At 41.6% G+C, this 19,228-nt stretch overlaps 1 protein-coding gene across 1 annotated transcript; it reads left to right on the top strand.

The window, feature by feature from the left end:
• The first annotated feature begins 322 nt into the window (after positions 1-322).
• Positions 323-18,053, top strand: SH2D1B (SH2 domain containing 1B). Its single transcript, XM_063627195.1, has 4 exons — positions 323-576; positions 9,905-9,968; positions 13,926-14,090; positions 16,014-18,053. The coding sequence occupies exons 1-4, from the start codon at positions 443-445 to the stop codon at positions 16,047-16,049; spliced, it is 399 nt and encodes a 132-aa protein (XP_063483265.1). The 5' UTR covers positions 323-442; the 3' UTR covers positions 16,050-18,053.
• The last annotated feature ends 1,175 nt before the right edge of the window (positions 18,054-19,228 follow it).

Genomic DNA, 19,228 nt, shown 5'->3' with positions numbered 1-19,228 from the left:
ATCCTAGGCAACTTCAGCAGAAAATGGGTACCATTACAGCAAAAGCAGTGGTGTGCTTCCTGGAAAGGATACCTGTAGCCAAAGAAGGTGATGATAGTCCATGGTAATATACAAGGCTGCAACACAGTTCCAGGAAGCTTGACTTCAGCATTGCCTCCCTAGCCATGAGCATCACTGATTCCATTGTGTGTTTAAATGTGCTTTACCTACTTCTGTGAGTCACATGTGGGCCGTTTAGAGGGTGAAAACTGTTGGTCATTTTATCACCCCGCCCTCCTCATTTCCTGAATCTTGTGAAGGTGGCAGAGTCCCACAGACCACTAGGGGAAGAGCTATTTCCACAGGAGGTACAGCTGCTTGCACATCTCTCCTCAGAGCTTTCCCTTCACTTGGGGGTGAATTTCAGGCCAACAGGGCTGTCTGGGATACAAGAGGGTTCTCCATGGATCTGCCTTACTACCACGGACGTCTGACCAAGCAAGACTGTGAGACCTTGCTGCTCAAGGAAGGGGTGGATGGCAACTTTCTGTTAAGAGACAGCGAGTCGATGCCAGGAGTCCTGTGCCTCTGTGTCTCGTGAGTAGCCTCATCTTGCACACATCTGACATCATATGTTGAATGTGGCAATGGCTGCCACACAGTACAGGAATTCATATCCCTCAGTATTTCCCTCTGACTTTGGAGTCTCAATGAGTAGAGTGAGAAGTAATGGACACTGCCAGGAAAGGAATGTATCTGTCCATGCTCCTCCATCTGCCTGCTCTCCCTGGTGTAAAGGCCCTGCAAGCAGACTCTGCAGCAGCAGGAGGGATATGGTGGTGGTGAAGGGAAGGGCTGCAGGAAGTATAGGGGTACAGGGGGATGGAGAGAAGGCACAAATGTCAGAGGTCCTGTCCTCCAGAGATCTGTTTATTTGGTATGGAAAAGGCTAGGGGTTCTTCAAGAAATTTCAATCTGAAAGACTTATTCTGCAGCATCCGCTTGCAATACGTAAACTATAAATACAATCATATTTCACATTTTGTTAGATTTGTAAAGAACTTCAATATTCGTCATTTCCTTTCATCCTAGTAGTCTATAAAGGCAAGCATAAGCAGTCACCATTTCATAGGTAAAGAAACAGAGACCTGTATTTCTCAAATAATTTGTTTGTGTTAAAACTCATTTGGAATTTCCAGAGTCTAAGTTAAATATGAAATTCCAGGCCGGGCATGGTGGCTCATGCCTGTAATCCCAACACTTTGGGAGGCTGAGGCAGGCGAATCACTTGAGGTCAGGAGTTTGAGACCAGCCTGGCCAACATGGCAAAACCCCATCTCTACCAAAAATACAAAAATTAACCTGGTGTGGTGGCATGCGCCTGTAATACTGGTTACTTGAGAGGCTGAGGCAGGAGAATCACTTGAACCCAGGGGGCAGAGGCTGCAGTGAGCTGATATTGCACCACTGCACTCCAGCCTGGGCAATAGAGTGAGACTCTGTCCGAAAAAAAAAAAAAAAAAGAGTGGCTGGGCACAGTGGCTCACTCTTGTAATCCCAGCACTTTGGGAAGCAGAGGCAGGTGAATCACCTGAGGTCGGGAGTTCGAGACCAGCCTGACCAACATGAAGAAACCCCGTCTCTACTAAAAATACAATTAGCCAGGTGTGGTGGTATATGCCTGTAACCCCAGCTATTTGGGAGGCTGAGGCAGGAGAATCACTTGAACCCGGGTGGTGGAGGTTGCAGTGAGCTGAGATCGCGCCATTGCACTCCAGCCTGGGCAACAAGAGCAAAACTCCATTTCAAAAAAAAAAAAGAAAAAGAAAAAGAAAAACAAATTCCAGGCCACAGTATCAAAGAGACCCAGCTGAAGGAAATTGTTTATGCCCAGTTTAGAAAGCAATCCTGAACAGAAATCACTAGAAACTTCCTATCTTTATGTTATGTTCCTCTTTGTGAAGTAGGGACCACTGAACCTTTTATTATACCTGTAACAGAAATTAAAATCCAAGTGTCTCTTGTTAAAGAAAAAAATTACTCAATGTCACTTGTTAAACTATGGTTGGGAAGACTTTATTCAGGATCATCACAAAGGTACAGGGACAACTGCAATGAGCTCTTGCGGTGCAGAAGAGAGATTGGACTCAACTTTGAATCCAGCATGGACAAGTGGGAATTTATGGCCAAGGAGCAGTGTGGCCATCAGTAGATAGAAAATTACTCAGAGGAAACATCAGGGGTAAAGTGGATTCTGGCTAAACCAGCGTAACAGAATTGTAGCTGAAGACAGGCCAGGGTGATCAGATGTTGCCTGGGGGATGGTGGAGGATGAGGAATCTGATCAGAATCCAACAGTGATCAGATAGCTAGGGTGAGGGGTCCTTGCCAAACTGACTTAGTAGGGTTCTTTGCTAAAACTGAATTTTACAAGGAAGTACACAAATGGGCCTTGGAATAGGCTCAGAAGTCTGATTATAGACAAAAGTGATTGTCATTACTAATAGAATACATAGGGACATATTTCTTTCTTTAAATGGTACAGGAGATACAGGCTATTTCTCTCATACCTACATCCAGCAGTGCCATTTAAAGAAAAATATATATTGGCCAGGCACGGTGGCTCATGCCTGTAATCCTAGCAATTTGGGAGGCTGAGGTGGGTGGATCACTGAGGTCAGGAGTTCGAGACCAGCCTGGCCAACATAATGAAAGCCCCATCTACTAAAAATACAAAAATTAGCCAGGCATGGTGGGTGCACCTGTATCCCAGCTACTCGGGAGGCTGAGGCATGAGAATCGCTTGAACCCAGGAGGCAGAGGTTGCAGTGAGCCAAGATCACGCCATTGTACTCCAGCCTGAGAGACAGAGAAAGACTCTCCATCTCAAATAAAATAAAATAAACAAAGAGTGGATAAGATCTGGTTACATGTAAATGGGATGGAGGGCATTTTAGGAAGGGGAGGAGGTAGGAACAGGAGTCTAGAAGTGGGATATTTTAAAGGATTTACATACAAGGTTCCCAAAATGTAGTTTGGAAACCAGCTTTTGGAGAAGGAGGGTGGGATAAGATCATGGAGTTTTAAAAGAATGGTTCTATAGATAACAGGGAAACATGGATGGTTTCTGAGCAGGGAAGTGACAAGACTGGTGAATTTAGGAACTTCAATCTGATATGGCGAACACAATGAAGCTGGGAAATGATGGCAACAGAAACTGTTGTGCCTCCGGACGGGAGATGGTGAAGAGCTAGTTGTGCTGGGGCAAGCAGTGGGAAGGGAAAAAAGAAGAAGGTGCAAGGACAGACTTTGGTCAGGATCTCAGGGTGTATGGTCAATATTGGGATTCTCTTCCTTTCTTTCTTTCTTTTTTTTTTTAGACAGGGTCTCACTCCAACTCCCAGGCTGGAGTGCAGTGGTGCAATCATGGCTCACTGCAACTTCAACCTTCTGGGTTCAAGAGATTCTCCTGTCTCAGGCTCCCTGAGTATATGGGACTACAGGTGTGCACTACCATGCCTGGTTAATGTTCAAATTTTTTGTAGACATGGGGTCTCGCTGTGTTGCCCAGGCTGATTTCAAGCTCCTGGGCTCCAGTGATCCACCCACCTCAGCCTCCCAAAGTGCTGGGATTACAGGTATGAGCCACTGCACCCAGCCTATATTGGGATTCTCTCTGAAAATTCATATTTATTCTCAACTGTTTTGTGGTGCATCAGCCCATCTTGCATATTCGTCTAAAGCAAAGGTCACTAAGAGATGCTAAAAAATGGGCCAGGTGTGGTGGCTCACACCTGTATTCCCAGCACTTTGGGAGGCCGAGGTGGGTGGATCACTAGGTCAAGAGATCGAGACCATCCTGGCCAACATGGTGAAACTCCATCTCTACTAAAAATACAAAAATTAGCTGTGTGTGGTGGCACGCGCCTGTAGTCCCAGCTACTTAGGAGGCTGAGACAGGAGAATTGCTTGAACCCAAGAGGCGGAGGTTGCAGTGAGCCAAGATCGTACCACTGCACTCCAGCCGGGTTACAGAGCAAGACTCAATCTCAAAAAAGAAAAGAAAAGAAAAGAAAAGCTAAAAAATGAAAATAAATCAAGTGAAGAGGCAAAAATAAATATTTGTTAAGCCCTTGCACATGATCAAGTCTCACCCACCTCCCTACGCATGTCACTGAAAGGCAAACAAAAATTTCATTCACCCTCAGGCTTAAGGCTCAGGTTAAGTGACCCCTGAAGCTACACTCCTCATAGGGCCTTGTAAAAACGTATTATCATACAGATAAGTATGGACTATTAAATTTTAGTTGTTCAACAAATATTTGAATTCTCTCACATGTCAGACTGTGTGCTAGACACTTGGTTGATGCCTTCAACACAACTCAGAGCCTAGTGGGGAAAATAAAGAAGTAAACAGACACTGTGATGCACGTGATAATTGTGATGATTGGACTATCATTAGGGCACTGTAGAGCTGACAGCAAAAAGGGGAGAACCAGATATTGGAGCTGAGACTTTAGGAGAATGAGTGGAACCTTCATTCATTCAACAAGCATATACTGAGCGCTTATTATGTTCCATGCGTGGTCCTAAGCATTGGTAATACAGTGATAAATACTAGTGGCAATGTTTCTGCCCTCAAGAAGTTAATTTCAGTAAGGGGAGAAAATATGATGAAAATGAAACAGAGTCATATGACAGGGAGAGACACAGCAGCTGCTTTCCACTGGGTATAGGAAAGGTTTCTCTGAAGAGGTCACGTCAACCAATTCAGCCTTCAAGATACAACCCTTTGCAAGCAAAGCAAGAATTACTATTATGATACAAGTGTTAGCCTGCTTGTCTTCACTGAAACAGAAAAAGTTACCATGTAGGTGTTTTCTATGAACCAAACATTTTGCTAAGCATGGTACATGCATTATCTTATTTGTCCTTTGCAATCCCTTTGCAGTAGGTGACATGATCACTATTTTGTGAGAAAATAAACTGTAGCTTCTTATTTAATAGCTTGCCTAGGGCCAAATTGCTAATATGTTATTACATTCCCTCTCTTACCAGTGTCCCCAGCTTCACTGAAATATATTTCAGGTAATCACCTTGGATCTGTGTTATAAATGCCCAAGCAGGGGACCTGAGGGCTTGGGAGTGGACTCTGATATGCAGTGTCCCCTTCTTCTCTGCTGCATTAAAATGGGTCTCCCCTGGACACCCAGCTTTAAAATTTCTCTGTTCTGTACTCTTTCCCTTTATTTCTCAGACTGGCCGACACTTAGGGAAAATAGAAAAGAACCTACGTTGAAATATTGGGGGCTGGTTCCCCCGATACTTCAGCACTTTCACAGAGCTAAATATCTAGTGATGAAAATACTGTGAGGAAAGTTAGAAATAAAGGAAGGAAGTCACAGACAGCTGACCTAGCAGCATATGGCACTAACCAGAAAGCTATGTGGTAATGGTGGCCAGGAAATGTTTTCTGATCTTACAATATAACAGAGTGTCTAGAAAACTCCAGTATGTAAAAAGTTGTCTGTGTAGTGTGACTTTGTGAGTGTCTAAACTAAGTCTGCCTTTATTATCAGTAGAATTAAATGGAGTAGATATTAGAAGGTGCAAAGGGTTCATCTGCAAGTGTGAAGAAAAGGAGGATGTTGCAAAGCCATAGGAAGGCTGTAGGTGAGGAAGACCTGAGCCCTAACCTGCTGCGTGCTCTCATTAAGAAGAATAATGGCAATGTCTGTCTATTGCCTTGAGAGTCATGAGTCTCAGATTCTGAGACTTTTGCAAGGATTGTAGAGTACAGAAAGAAAAGAAATGATCCAATCCCAGCACTTTGGGAGGCCGAGGAGGGCGGATCACGAGGTCAGGAGATCGAGACCACGGTGAAACCCCGTCTCTACTGAAAGTACAAAAAAAAATTAGCCGGGCGTGGTGGCGGGTGCCTGTAGTCCCAGCTACTCGGAGAGGCTGAGGCAGAATGGTGTGAACCCGGGAGGCGGAGTTTGCAGCGAGCCGAGATCGCGCCACTGCACTCCAGCCTGGGTGACAGAGCGAGACTCCATCTCAAAAAAAAAAAAAAGAAAAGAAATGATCCATTTTGTTGTGGTGGTTTATCAAGCTAATGAAAGTTCATTTTAGAAAAAATCAATTATAGAGAAAGGTATAAAAAACAAAACAGAAATTATATCAGTCTCACCACTCTGAAATCACCATTTTTAATATTTTGGCATACATCTCTCCAGACTTTTCTCTGTGCATCTATAAACCAATATATGTACACAAATGGTTCATTATACATGATCACTTGCAACCTGTTTTTTCCATAATTGTAGGTCTCTTTCCCCGTCAAAGAAAGCAGGTCATCCCTTTATGACTGCTTAGTATTTTATGGATTTGATATATCATAATGTATACATATCATACATTAGGTTATTTTCAATTTTCATTTGCAATTTACTCCAGTGGACTCAGTGTAATTTGGAATGATTAACATTTTTGTACTTACATCTGTGAAAGTTTGCTTCTAGTTAGGATAAAATCCTAGATGTTTAAAAATCTTCATGCACACTGACAAATTAGTACCACAAAAGGTTGCACCAAGATACACTGAGATCAGGAGCAGTGATAAGGCCAGAGGTCAAAAGTCTTAAAATATTTCTTTATTGACTTGGGTTCCCCACTTGCATCATGGCACGGAAAAGTGCAGAACACATTGTTGATATTATAGGGTGCAGTTGATTCCATTTCCTTCAACTGATCTTTTGAAGGTTAGTTAAAATAAAAACTCGAACGCAAACAAGTTTCCCCACAACAATGGCCACAACATGAGACCATGCTAATCTGTGGACTGTTCATGCATTGAGCAAGGACTCAGAGATCCGTGCACAGCACCTCATGGAATGATCACTTTGAAAGCTAAATAGATAGAGTAAAACAATTCAAAGATATGGGAAATCTTAGAGGTCCTGTATTCCAGCCTTTTTGAACCTCAACTGAGAAATTAATGCCTAAGATTTTTAAATGATTTTTATAAGTCCAGTGTATTTCTCATAAATGACGACAATGATTCCCACAGAATAAACAAAAAGGTAGGCTCCACTGGGTATCAGTCTCACACCGAGAGTCAAGGCACCATATATTTATTGAGAACATAACTGCAAAAATAAAAAACACTTTTTCTATCTGATGCCAAAAACCAATCATGAAAGCAGCAAAAGCATATATGTATAAGGAATTAAAATTTAGTTTATATATTAGAAAGATAAATTATATTCATCTACCTCTTTATGCCATGAATATGTCTTACAGCTTTATTGAGGTATCATTGACATAAAATAAAAAGTGTACAATTTGGTGGATTTTGACATATGTATGTACACTTATGAAACTAACACAACCAAGATAATGGACATATTTATCACCTCCAAAACTTCCCTTGCACCCCTTTGTAATTTCTCGTCACCATATCTTCCACCTATGCCCAGGCTCTGGGCCACCACAAACTGCTTTCTGGTACTATAGATTAATGTGTATTTTTCCAGAATTTAATAAAAATCAAATCATAGAATATGTAGTCATTTTTATCTGACTTTTTTTATTCGGAATAATTAGTTTGAGATCCATCTATGTGGTTGCATGCATCAATAGTTCATCTTTTTGCATTGCTGAATAGTGCTCCATTGTACGGATGCATCCCAAATTGCTTACTCGTTTATAGCTATTACAACTAAAGTTGCTATGAATATTTGTGACTAAGTCTTTGTGTGGGCATATGCTTTCATTCCTCCTGGGTAAATAATCAGGATTGGAACAGCTAAGTTGTGTGTTCTATGTAGGCTTATCTTTTTTAAGAAACTGCCAAACCGTTTTCCAAAGTGATCATGCTGCCTCACTATTCCCATGGGCATTACATGAGTTCTGATTGCTCCACGTCCTTACCAACATGTGGAATGGTCAGTCTTTTACATTTTAACTGTATTAGTAAGTGTGTAGTGGTATCTCACTGTGAGTTGAATTTGCATTTCACTAATGACTAATGATACTGAGTATCTTTACGAGTGCTTATTTGCCATCCATGTATTTTCTTTTCTTTTTTTATTGAGGTTCAACAGCAGATTTTACTTGTTTTATTTTTAAAAACTTAAGTCTAATTCAAGTAAAATAAGCTGTACATATTTAAAGTATACAATCTAATTCATTTCATTTTATTTGATAGATAAAATTATATGTACTTATTTTGTACAATGTGATGTTTTATATATACATTGTGGAATGACTAAATCTAGCTAATTAACATATGCATTACCTCATCAAGTTATCATTTTTGTAGTGAGAAAACTTAAAATATCCTCTCAGCATTTTTCAAAAATATAATATATGGTTATTATTTTATTTTTTTTTTTTGAGATGGAGTCTCACTCTGTCGCCCAGGCTGGAGTGCAGTGGCACCATCTCGGCTCACTGCAACCTCCACCTCCTGCATCCAAGCGATTCTCCTGTCTCAGCTGCCTGAGTACTTGGGATTACAGGTGCCCGCCACCACACCCAGCAAATTTTTGTATTTTTAGTAGAGACAGGGTTTCACCATGTTGGCGAGGCTGGTCTTGAATTCCTGACCTCAGGTGATCCACCCACTTTGGCCTCCCAAAGTGCTAGGATTACAGGCTTGAGCCACTGTGCCCTGCCTAAGAATATAATAGATGGTTATTAACTATAGTCATCATGTTGTGCAATAGATCTCTTGTTTAACTGAAATTTTGTATCCTTTGACCAATATCTCCCTAATCCTCCCCCTCTCACTGACAGTGCCTGAGAACTACCATTCTACTCTTTAGTTTTATGATATCAACTTTTTTTAGATGCCATGTATGAGTGAGACCATGTGGTATTTTTCTTTCTGTGCCTGGCTTATTTCAGTTAGGATAACATCCTCCAGATTTATCCATGTTGTTGCAAGTAACAGGACTTTATTTTTCTATGGCTGAATAATATTCCAGTGTGTGTGTGTGTGTGTGTGTGTGTGTGTGTGTGTAACTTTCTTCATTCATGTATTAATCAACTTAGGTTGATTCCATATCTTGGCTATTGTGACTAATACTGCAATAAAAGTGGGAGTGCAGATATTTCTTCAACATACTAGATTCTTTCCATTGGATATATACACAGTAGTGAGGTTATATAGTAATTATATGTATATATATATATATATATATATATATATTTTTTTTTTTTTTTTTTTCAGACAGAGTCTCGCTCTGTCACCCAGGCTGGAGTGCAGTGGCATGATCTTGGCTCACTGCAACATCCGCCTCCTGGGTTCAAGCGATTCTCGTGCCTCAGCCTCTCGAGTAGCTGGGATTACAGGCACATGCCACCACACCTGGCTAATTTTTGTATTTTTAGTAGAGACGTGATTTCACCATGTTGGCCAGGCTGGTCTGAAACTCCTGACCTCGTGATCTGCCCGCCTCAGCCTCCCAAAGTGTTGGGATTACAGGCGTGAGCCACGGCACCCAGCCAGTAATTCTATTTTTAATTTTTTGAGGAACCTCCGTACTGTTTTCCATATGGCTATACTAGTTTACATTCCCATCAGCATTGTACAAGGGTTTCCCTTTCTCTATATCCTTTGTCTTTTTTGATAATAGTCATTCTAACGGGCATGATGGTGGGTGCCTGTAATCCCAGCTACGCAGGAGGCTGAGGCAGGAGAATCGCTTGAACCCGGGAGGTGGAGGTTGCAGTGAGCTGAGATCGCACCACTGCACTCCAGCCTGGGTGACAGAGTGATACTCCGTCTCAAAAAAAAAAAAAAAAAAGAGTTTTTTTAGGATTGAAAATTAACAAAGGTATTGCATATGAAATATAACGATAGATGTTACCTGGATTTGCGTAGAACATTATGATTCACAAGTCATTTTTTCCACAGGTTTAAAAATATTGTCTACACATACCGAATCTTCAGAGAGAAACATGGGTATTACAGGATACAGGTAAGAACAAAAAGGACGACAGCAACAACACCACAAAAGTTGGGGGAGAAGAATCTGGGAACATGTCTTTCACCTGAGCCACGACTGTGCGAAAGCATTCTAAAAAGGAAAGCACAAAGCAGAGATGAGAGTCAGATGGAGTTAACCTGGTTTTCCCTGAAGAGAAATAGGAAGGTTCTAGGCTTGGGTTCTACTTTTTTTGTTGTTGTTTTGTTTTTTTTAGACGGAGTCTCGCTCTGTTGTCCAGGCTGGAGTGCAGTGGCGCGATCTCGGCTCACTGCAACCTCCACCTCCCGGGTTCAAGCGATTCTCCTGCCTCAGCCCCCACCCCCCAAGTAGCTGGGACTACAGGCGCCCGCCACCACCCCCAGCTAATTTTTGTATTTTCAGTAGAGACGGGGTTTCACCGTGTTAGACAGGATGGTCTCGATCTCCTGACTTCGGGATCCGCCGGCCTCGGCCTCCCAAAGTGCTGGGATTACAGGCGTGAGCCACGGCACCCAGCCGGGTTCTACTTTTGAATAACCCTCACTGTTATTCCACTGGCTCCTCCACTGGTCAAATACACCAGCCTGGACTCCAAGCAAAACCTCCGTTGAATTAGAAGACTCAACAATGATGCAGGATGGAACTAGAAAGGGACGGTGGAAAGAGGTCAGAGCGTTTAGGAAGTCAAGTGTGCCCAATAGTTGTATGAAAATATGGTGGGAAGCATCAGATAGCTGAAAGTCATAGGGTTTGTTTAATTTTTCTGGTTTACTGAGAGCTAAGCAGAAAAACATTTTGCTTCTTTTAAATTTAGTTCTCTGGCTTAAGAAGTAGAGTATAATAAACATAATTGAATTGTAATTGCTAACAGAGAATCCTAAAATAATCTTTCTCAAACACTTACATATAAGGTTAAGGAGACTACAGATTTCTAAGAATCTTCAGTATATTAATGTTTACTCTGAATATCTGAAAGAGACTAGAATATAAAATGATCCCCAAACACCTCACTTATATTATTTTTCTTTTGCTATAGAGGACATTATTGAGGCAGTTGGCAAAATTTGGATAAATTCAAATTTTGAATAAGATTAACAAATAGTACTGTATCAAGGTTAATTTCCTGATTTTAATCATTGTAATATGGTTATGTAATATCCTTACTTTTGAAGAAATACTGAAGTATTTAAAGGGATATTATGTCTGCAAATTAACTTTGAAAATAGCTTATATATATGTGCATATATACATGCACAATATATGTGTATATATTTGGAAAGAGAATAAAAAGCAAATATAATAAAATGTTAACATTGGGGTGTGGGTGAAATATATGGTAATTTTTTTTTTTTTTTTTGAGACGGAGTCTCGCTGTCGCCCAGGCTGGAGTGCAGTGGCACGATCTCAGTTCACTGCAGGCTCCACCCGCTGGGGTTCACGCCATTCTCCTGCCTCAGCCTCCCGCGTAGCTGGGACTACAGGTGCCCGCCACCTCGCACGGCTAATTTTTTGTATTTTTAGTGGAGACGGGGTTTCACCGTGTTAGCCAGGATGGTCTCGATCTCCTGACCTCATGATCCGCCCGCCTCGGCCTCCCAAAGTGCTGGGATTACAGGCATGAGCCACCGTACCCGGCCTATGGTAATTTTTAAAAATGATTTTTGCAACTTGGCTATGTCTGAAATAATTTCAAGATAAAATGTCTTATAAAAAGCAACTTATTTTAAAACATTTTTTTTCTGTTTATTCTTTGGGAAATTCTGGATAATTCCTCAGTACCCTGTTTTGTCTCTTGTGTGGACAAAATAGAGAGAGACACCCAAATCATTTGTAACTCAGACACAAAGAGGCGTTTCACTGGGGAGCAGCTCTGAGCTTAGAAGCCTGCAGTGATGATGCCTTTTGTTGAAGTGACTGCATTAAAGGAACCTCCTTGCAGATGACTTTGATGTCAGCCTGTACCTCTAATACAGAGGTTAATCAGGCTGCATATCAGAAAACATTCTGATTGCCACCCCTTTCTCTAGTTTGACATCGTGGCCATATGAAAACCAGAGTGACGATCAAGAAAACCAAATACACAAGAGTAGAGGAAGAAAATTCATGTGTGTGTGGGTGTATAAGACAGAGTCTTGCTGTCACCCAGACTGGAGTGCAGTGGTGTGATCTTGGCTGACTGCAACTTCTGCGTCCTGGTTCAAGCGATTCTCCTGGCTCAGCCTCCCGAGTAGCTGGGATTACAGGCGTCTGTCACCATGCCCAGATAATTTTTTGTATTTTTAGTAGAGACGGGGTTTTGCCATGTTGACCAGGCTGGTCTTGAACTCCTGACCTCAAGTGATCCACCCACCTCGGCCTCCCAAAGGGCTGGGATTACAGGCATGAGCCACTGTGCCTAGCCAGAAAATTCTTTTTATTTTAAAATTATTTCTAAAAGGTTATATTAGAAAATAGTACTTGGTGGGCCGGGCGCGGTGGCTGCCGCCTGTAATCCCAGCACTTTGGGAGGCTGAGGCAGGCAGATCATGGGCTCAGGAGATCGAGACCATCCTGGCTAACACAGTGAAACCATGTCTCTACTAAAAATACAAAAAAAAAAAAAAAAAAATTAGCCAGGTGTGGTGACGGGTACTTGTAATCCCAGCTACTTGGGAGGCTGAGGCAGGAGAATGGCGTGAACCCGGGAGGCGGAACTTGCAGTGAGCCGAGATTGCGCCACTGCACTCCAGCCTGGGAGACAGAGTGAGACTCCGTCTCAAAAAAAAAAAAAGTACGTGGTGTATAGCTGGTAAACAGAAAACAACTATTTACAACTTAACTGAGTTGTGCTGCCATTCCCACTTTCTATTTACATTGGGACTTTTTTGGTTTTGTTTTGCTCACTTGGAGATTGTGAATTCATCAAGTATACAAACTGCATATTTTAAATTCATCAAGTATACAAATTGCATATTTTAAAGGCATGGAATCAACCTAAATGCCCATCAGTGATAGACTGGATAAATAAAATGTGGTACATATACACCATGGAATACTAAGCAGCCTAACTGTTCTCCAAATTTGAAAAACCAAATCAGAGGCTGGTGGTTCACCTTTTAAAGCCAATAAAGAGAACCGGCCCCAGCTTGAGATGGAAAGGATCGAAAGTAGAGTTGGAAACATTTATGGTAAATCCCTCACATGGGGATCAGAAAGGAGCTTAAGTCAAAAAAGAATGAAATCATGTCCTTTGCAGGGACATGGATGGAGCTGGAGGCCATTATCTTTAGCAAACTAATGCAGGAACAGAAAACCAAATACCGCATGTTCTCACTTGTAAGTGGGAGCTGAATGATAAGAACACATGGACACACAGAGGAGAACAGCACACACTGGGGCCTGTTGGAGGGCTCAGGTTGGGAGGAGGGAGAGGATCAGGAAGAATAGCTAGTGAATGCCGGGCTTAATACCTGGGTGATGGGATGATCTGTGCAGCAAACCACTGTGGCACACGTTTACCTATGTAGCAAACCTGCACATCCTGCACATGTACCCCTGAACTTAAAATAACAGTTGGAATTTTTTTTTTAAATTGCATTTTTGCATTCCCATCAGAAGTCCACTTCCGATAGTCCCCTAAGATAGCAAAGACTGCCTGTAGGTACAGACATAAGCCCTTAGAGGGGGACCCTTCACAGTGTATCTGCGAGAACTGCCCCAGATAACTTGCCAAGGATGGGTTCACTCGATACTATGGACTGCACTGGGATCCCTTGACTGCAAATCCTCTTTACTCAGAGTGGCTCAAGTCAGAGGTTGGCCTTAGAAATGAGAGTTTCTGTGAACTGGAAGTGGTGTGAGCTCCAGCCACTGGTTTTCAGTTTTTCAGCTCATAGAAGGGCAGCCCTGAAAAACCACTGCTTTGAGAAGTGTCACATTTCACACACAATTGCATGATAATGAGTGATTTCCTTTCTTGTATTTTTGCAGACTGCAGAAGGTTCTCCAAAACAGGTCTTTCCAAGCCTAAAGGAACTGATCTCCAAATTTGAAAAACCAAATCAGGGGATGGTGGTTCACCTTTTAAAGCCAATAAAGAGAACCAGCCCCAGCTTGAGATGGAAAGGATTGAAATTAGAGTTGGAAACATTTATGGTAAAATCTCTCACATGGGGGTCAGAAAGGAATCTTAATCCTATTTCCACCAATGCCTTACTTTGTAAACTCAATACAGACAAATGTTCTTTTCTGTGACATTATCTCTGAAAAGCTTCATCCTACTAAGAGCAATTTCCATTTTGTTGAGAAGTGTTGTCTTTTAGTCCCTGAGGGCCAAGACAGAGAGCTTGCTGCGTTTGCAGCCAGGATAGCAAGAGTGGTTCCTGGGCAGACAGCTGACTTCAAATTCATTCTGTGACCTTGCGCAGATGATTCAAGTTTGAGAATAAATGGGCAAATGGGCAGGTTTTCAAATGAGAAAATCACTTTAGCACTTCAAGCCCTCCCCAAAGCGTATACTGTTACACTTTGCTCAATATTTGCTAAGCATTCATTTATAAAGTGCTGGGTGTCAAATTATGTCAGATACATTTTTAAAGGTATTAAGCTATGGTGGAAAATGAGAGGTCGTCAGTAAATCTGAGTGCAGAGAATCCCTGCCAAAGCCTCTCAAATTATATCACGAGCAGCTACTCTTCCTTACCCACACCCTTGAAATCTGCTCTCAGGAAAGAATTTACTATCAGTTGCAATGTTGTTTGAATTTAACTCAGACTTCCAGAAACACTTAGGTCTTAATCCTGTTTTCCCATGTTGGAATGAGTGGTTATATTCTCAGTGAAAGGGATGGCAGTTATCAGTGGCAGGCGATGGGATGAGATCAGATGTCCTCCCTAGGGAGAGGGACAGAGAACAGAGAGTTCTCTGGGAGCCTGCGATCACTCCATCCCATTCTACTCTGCCTGCAGCAAAGTCACCATTTAGGCTGCCATAGCCGGCTTCTCATCTCCCCAGCAAGGCTAGGCATAAAATACAACTCCCTTCCCTACCATTGTGTCCCTGTCCGCCCATCCCCATGAAGGGCAGTGTGTACTCATGGACACAAAAAAATCACTTTCTATAGGTCCAGCTGCAGATGTAGTCCCACAGCTACTTTTCCCCCCAAATTTATAGAATAAAAAGTATACAATGTGGCAGATCTAGAAACCCAGGAATGTATCTGGCTGTAGGCCTTAGGCAAACCCAGATGAGTTGCTGGGACTGGTTGGGGTGGTGGTAGCATTTGTCTCAACAATGAAAAAAGAATCATAGCCGGGTGCGGTGGCTCACGCCTGTAATCCCAGCACTTTGGGAGGCCGAGATGGGCAGATCACGAGGTCAAGAGATCAAGACCATCCTGGCTAACACGGTGAAACCCCGTCTCTACTAAAAATACGAAAAAAAAAAAAAATTAGCCGGACGTGGTGGCGGGCGCCTGTAGTCCCAGCTACTCAGGAGGCTGAGGCAGGAGAATGGCGTGAACCCAGGAGGCGGAGCTTGCAGTGAGCAGATATCACACCACTGCACTCCAGCCTGGGTGACAGAGCGAGACTCCATCTCAAAAAAATAAATAAATAAAATAAAGAATCATAAATCCCAGGAGGAGAATCCTCAGAAATCTTCCCCAAGACCTGGGCATGAATCTCACTCCATCAACTTTCCATGCCGGGTCAGTGCTGACACAGCAGGCTCCAAAATTCTCAGCTACCGAAGAGGAAATCTTCCCCATCAACCTCTTCCTCCCATTCCCATTGCTTCCTTAGAAGAAGCTTCAGATGCTCTTACTCCAAGGGAGGTGCAGGTTTCTTGCTGGTGAATGGACACTTGTGCTGGAAGCTCTGAGGCTTGACTTATAAAGAGATCCCCTATTTTGTTAGGAGGGCTCCCTGTAGTACCCCAGCCTTTAAAGATAATAACTTTCAGGTGGCATCAAGTTGGCTGTGTGCCTGGGGAGGGGTCTTCTTTCCTTTGAGTGGGGTTGTTTGATATGACTTCTGGGTGTGGTCTCATGGCTGGTCTGCTTTTTTTTTCCCTCCAAAGAACAGTAACAGCGATTATGTGGATGTCTTGCCTTGAAGATAAGGCTGCCGGACAAAGCAAGTTGAAGAGATGAGTAACAGTTCTCACTGATGACCCACTTCTGCAGGCATAGGTCCAGAGCACCAAACTCTAGTGGACAATTCAGACTCTCCTGGTTGTGTAACTGAAGATGTTCTGCCCACCAGCACCAGAGGTCACTCTCCACATCCCCGCCTCCCAGACATATACCAGGAGCAATTTCAAAACCCTCTCCAGTTTCACTCTTCTTTCTTGGAATGGGACAGCCTGAACCTTTTCCCCTTGACTTGTTAAAGGTACTGCCCTGCATCATGGTTGACACCCTCCTTCAGACCATGCAGTCAGAAGGGCAGCTTCATACAGAGGAGGGGCACACTTGTCTGTGAGTTTGAAGCCCTGAGTTCCAGTCCTGTGGCTGTGTGACTTTGAACACATTTCTTCCCATCTCCAGGTCTTAGTTTCTTTGTCTATGTGGTTGGGTGGGATGACAGACATTGCCCTCTCTGTTGAGCCTGCTTGTGTCAGGTGAAGGTGAGGGAATGGGAGTGATGGAGATGCATACATATCAGCACCTTCTCTGTACCTGCTGGACCCCCATGTGCACCCTTCTCCCTCCAGCCTGGGCTACTCTCCTCCTGATTCTTTCTAATCTTAAACTTCCTGGTGAGCATTGCCCCAGCCACACTTTCTCCCTGGTTTTGCTTGATTCCACTTATGCATCACCCATTTCAACAGCGTGAATGTGGTTCTGTACAGTGATGTATGTGGAGATTTCTAAAATACTTTAAGTGTGATTTCTGTTTTCAACTAGGTTCTAAGTGCCATCAAAGCATGGTTGGGTCTCCCTTGTATCTTCCACAGTGTGTAGGAACTTGTGCTGCCCAGAGCTGTGCCTAGTTCATAGAAATTGACTGGAAGCACATTGCTGAGGGAGGTTTGTTGAACTGGTTTTTAAGGTTTATTGAAATTGATTTGCTGAATTTTTCTGCTAGTTCAAAATGTGAATTAGGACCTGGTTAGTTTGAAATGTACCAAATTCTATGCCCTTTCTCTTACCTATCATCAAATTGTAGTAATTTATTTCACCCCACTGGACTTATCTTCAGAGTTTTAAAAGAGAGGAGCTCTAGACTTAGAGGTAATATGAACAGATGAACAGACACTGTGGCTGGAGTCCCAAAGTGTGGACCATTGTAAGATTTGGGGTCACAGCAATTTATGGCTACTACCCCTGTGTCTGGTAGGTAGGACAGATGTCATCTTTTACTTTTCAAAACCGACTTAGGTATTCATGGACCTTGATTCTTCCATATACATTTTATAATAAATACATGAAATTGCTTAAAACCTCTTTTTGGAATTTTTAATGAACTTGCAACAAATTTGTAAATAGGAGAGAACTGACATTCTTGTGATGTTTTCCCATGCATAAACATGCCACATCCATGTTCTCAGGTCATCTTTTTTGCCCTTTCATGGAGTCATAAATTTTCACAACCGAAGTCTTGTATATTCTGTTAGATTAATTCCTATTTCTAGTTGCTGTAAATGATATCTTATGTTTTATTTCTTTTCTAATAGGCTATGGTGTTGGTGAAATGTTGACCCTCTCATTAGATCTACTAGTTTACCTGTTGATTCTATTGTGTTTTCTATGTAAATGATTTTGTCAGCTGTAAATAATAACATTTTATTCTCTTTCCTTGCAATACCTATGCTCATTTATTTTTTATGTTTACCCATTGGTTAGGTCCTCCTGTATACATTAAACAGTTCATAGTCATGATAGTGAGTATTCTTACACTGTTCCCAGTATTACAAGGAATGCTTAGAAATTTTCTCTATTTAAACATTATGTTTGTTGTAGCCTTGTTAAAGGCTATTTTATAATTTTTACTAGAAATATTTTGACATTTATTGTGATTTTCTTCTATCTCTAATCTATTGAGATAGTCACATTCCTTTTGTCTTCACTCCATTATAAAGGTAAGTTACCTTAATAAAATTGTTGATATCATTTCATCCTTGCATTGCTTCACTTGATCATATTTTATTATTTTTGATAAACTGTGGAATTTGGTAAGTTAATATTTCATTTAAGATTTTTGCATTAAAATTCATAAACCAAATAGGACTATAATTTACTGAATCGTGGTTATACTGTTCATATAAAGCGAAGAAAAGTCTTTTTCCTTTTACCATTTTCTGCAACAATTCCTTAAGGTAAAGATTATTTGTTCCCGGCTGGGTGTGGTGGCTCACACCTGTAATCCAAGAACTTTGGGAGGCTGAGGTTGGGAGATCACTTGAGGTCAGGAGCTCAAGATCAGCCTGGCCAACATGGTGAAACCCGTCTCTACAAAAATACAAAAATATAGCCAGGTGTGGTGGCACATGCCTATAATCCCAGCTACTCAGGAGGATGAGGTGGGAGAACCGCTTGAACCTGGGAGGTGGAAGTTGCAGTGAGCCAAGATCGTGTCAGGGCACTCCAGCCTGGGTGACAGAGTGAGACCGTATCTCAAAAATATATAATAAATAAATAAATAAATATAAACTTATCTGTTCCTTGACATTTTTTAGTACAGTACTTTCTTATAAAACTGCATTTGAGACTCTAGTGCGGTGGGGTGGGGTGGAGTGGGGGGGGCTTCTTCAATTACTATTTAAATATTAATACTTTTTGATTTGTTAAAATATTTTGTCAATTTTGAAATTTTTTTGTTTTTCCAGAAATGTATCAATTTTGTCTGTTTTCACAATTATTGGCAGATAGTTCCTAATAGTCTTGTATTATTTTAATGCTTTCTTGTGACTGTAGCCACATCTCCTTTCTCACTCTGTGTCTATTTGGATCTTACTCTTTTATATTTATTGATTTTATCTATCTTATTAGTCTTTTCAAAGCCAGCTTTTGGTTTTGTTCATCTTTTTTGTTACTGTTTTTAAATTGTTATTCTCTATTTATTTGATTTCCAGCCTCATTTTAGGGGGGCTTATCTGACTTGTTTTCAATACTTATTATTTTCTAATAAATATATTTAAAGTTATGAATTTAGCTCAAAGTACTATTTTAGCCATATCCCATAAATTTTAACACAAATAGTGTTTATTGCTGTTCAGGTCAAAGTATTTTTAATTCTTGTAAAAGTATCTTCTTTAATCCAAAAACTAGTAGTTTGTAATTGTTTTGAAAC

The sequence above is a fragment of the Symphalangus syndactylus genome, chromosome 12 (genome assembly GCF_028878055.3).
Source record: "Symphalangus syndactylus isolate Jambi chromosome 12, NHGRI_mSymSyn1-v2.1_pri, whole genome shotgun sequence".
Classification (NCBI taxonomy): Eukaryota; Metazoa; Chordata; class Mammalia; order Primates; family Hylobatidae; genus Symphalangus; species Symphalangus syndactylus.
Note: the sequence above shows the minus strand (reverse complement) of the source record. Positions and strands in the feature narration are given on the sequence as shown.

What these genes read in the sequence shown, in the direction of transcription:
- SH2D1B (XM_063627195.1), top strand. Translation starts at nt 443, where the DNA reads ATGGATCTGCCTTACTACCACGGACGTCTGACCAAGCAAGACTGTGAG. An exon ending in ATGGGTATTACAGGATACAG is followed by an intron (nt 9,969 to 13,925) that starts GTAAGAACAAAA and finishes GTATTTTTGCAG; the next exon opens with ACTGCAGAAGGTTCTCCAAA. An exon ending in TAGAGTTGGAAACATTTATG is followed by an intron (nt 14,091 to 16,013) that starts GTAAAATCTCTC and finishes TTCCCTCCAAAG; the next exon opens with AACAGTAACAGCGATTATGT.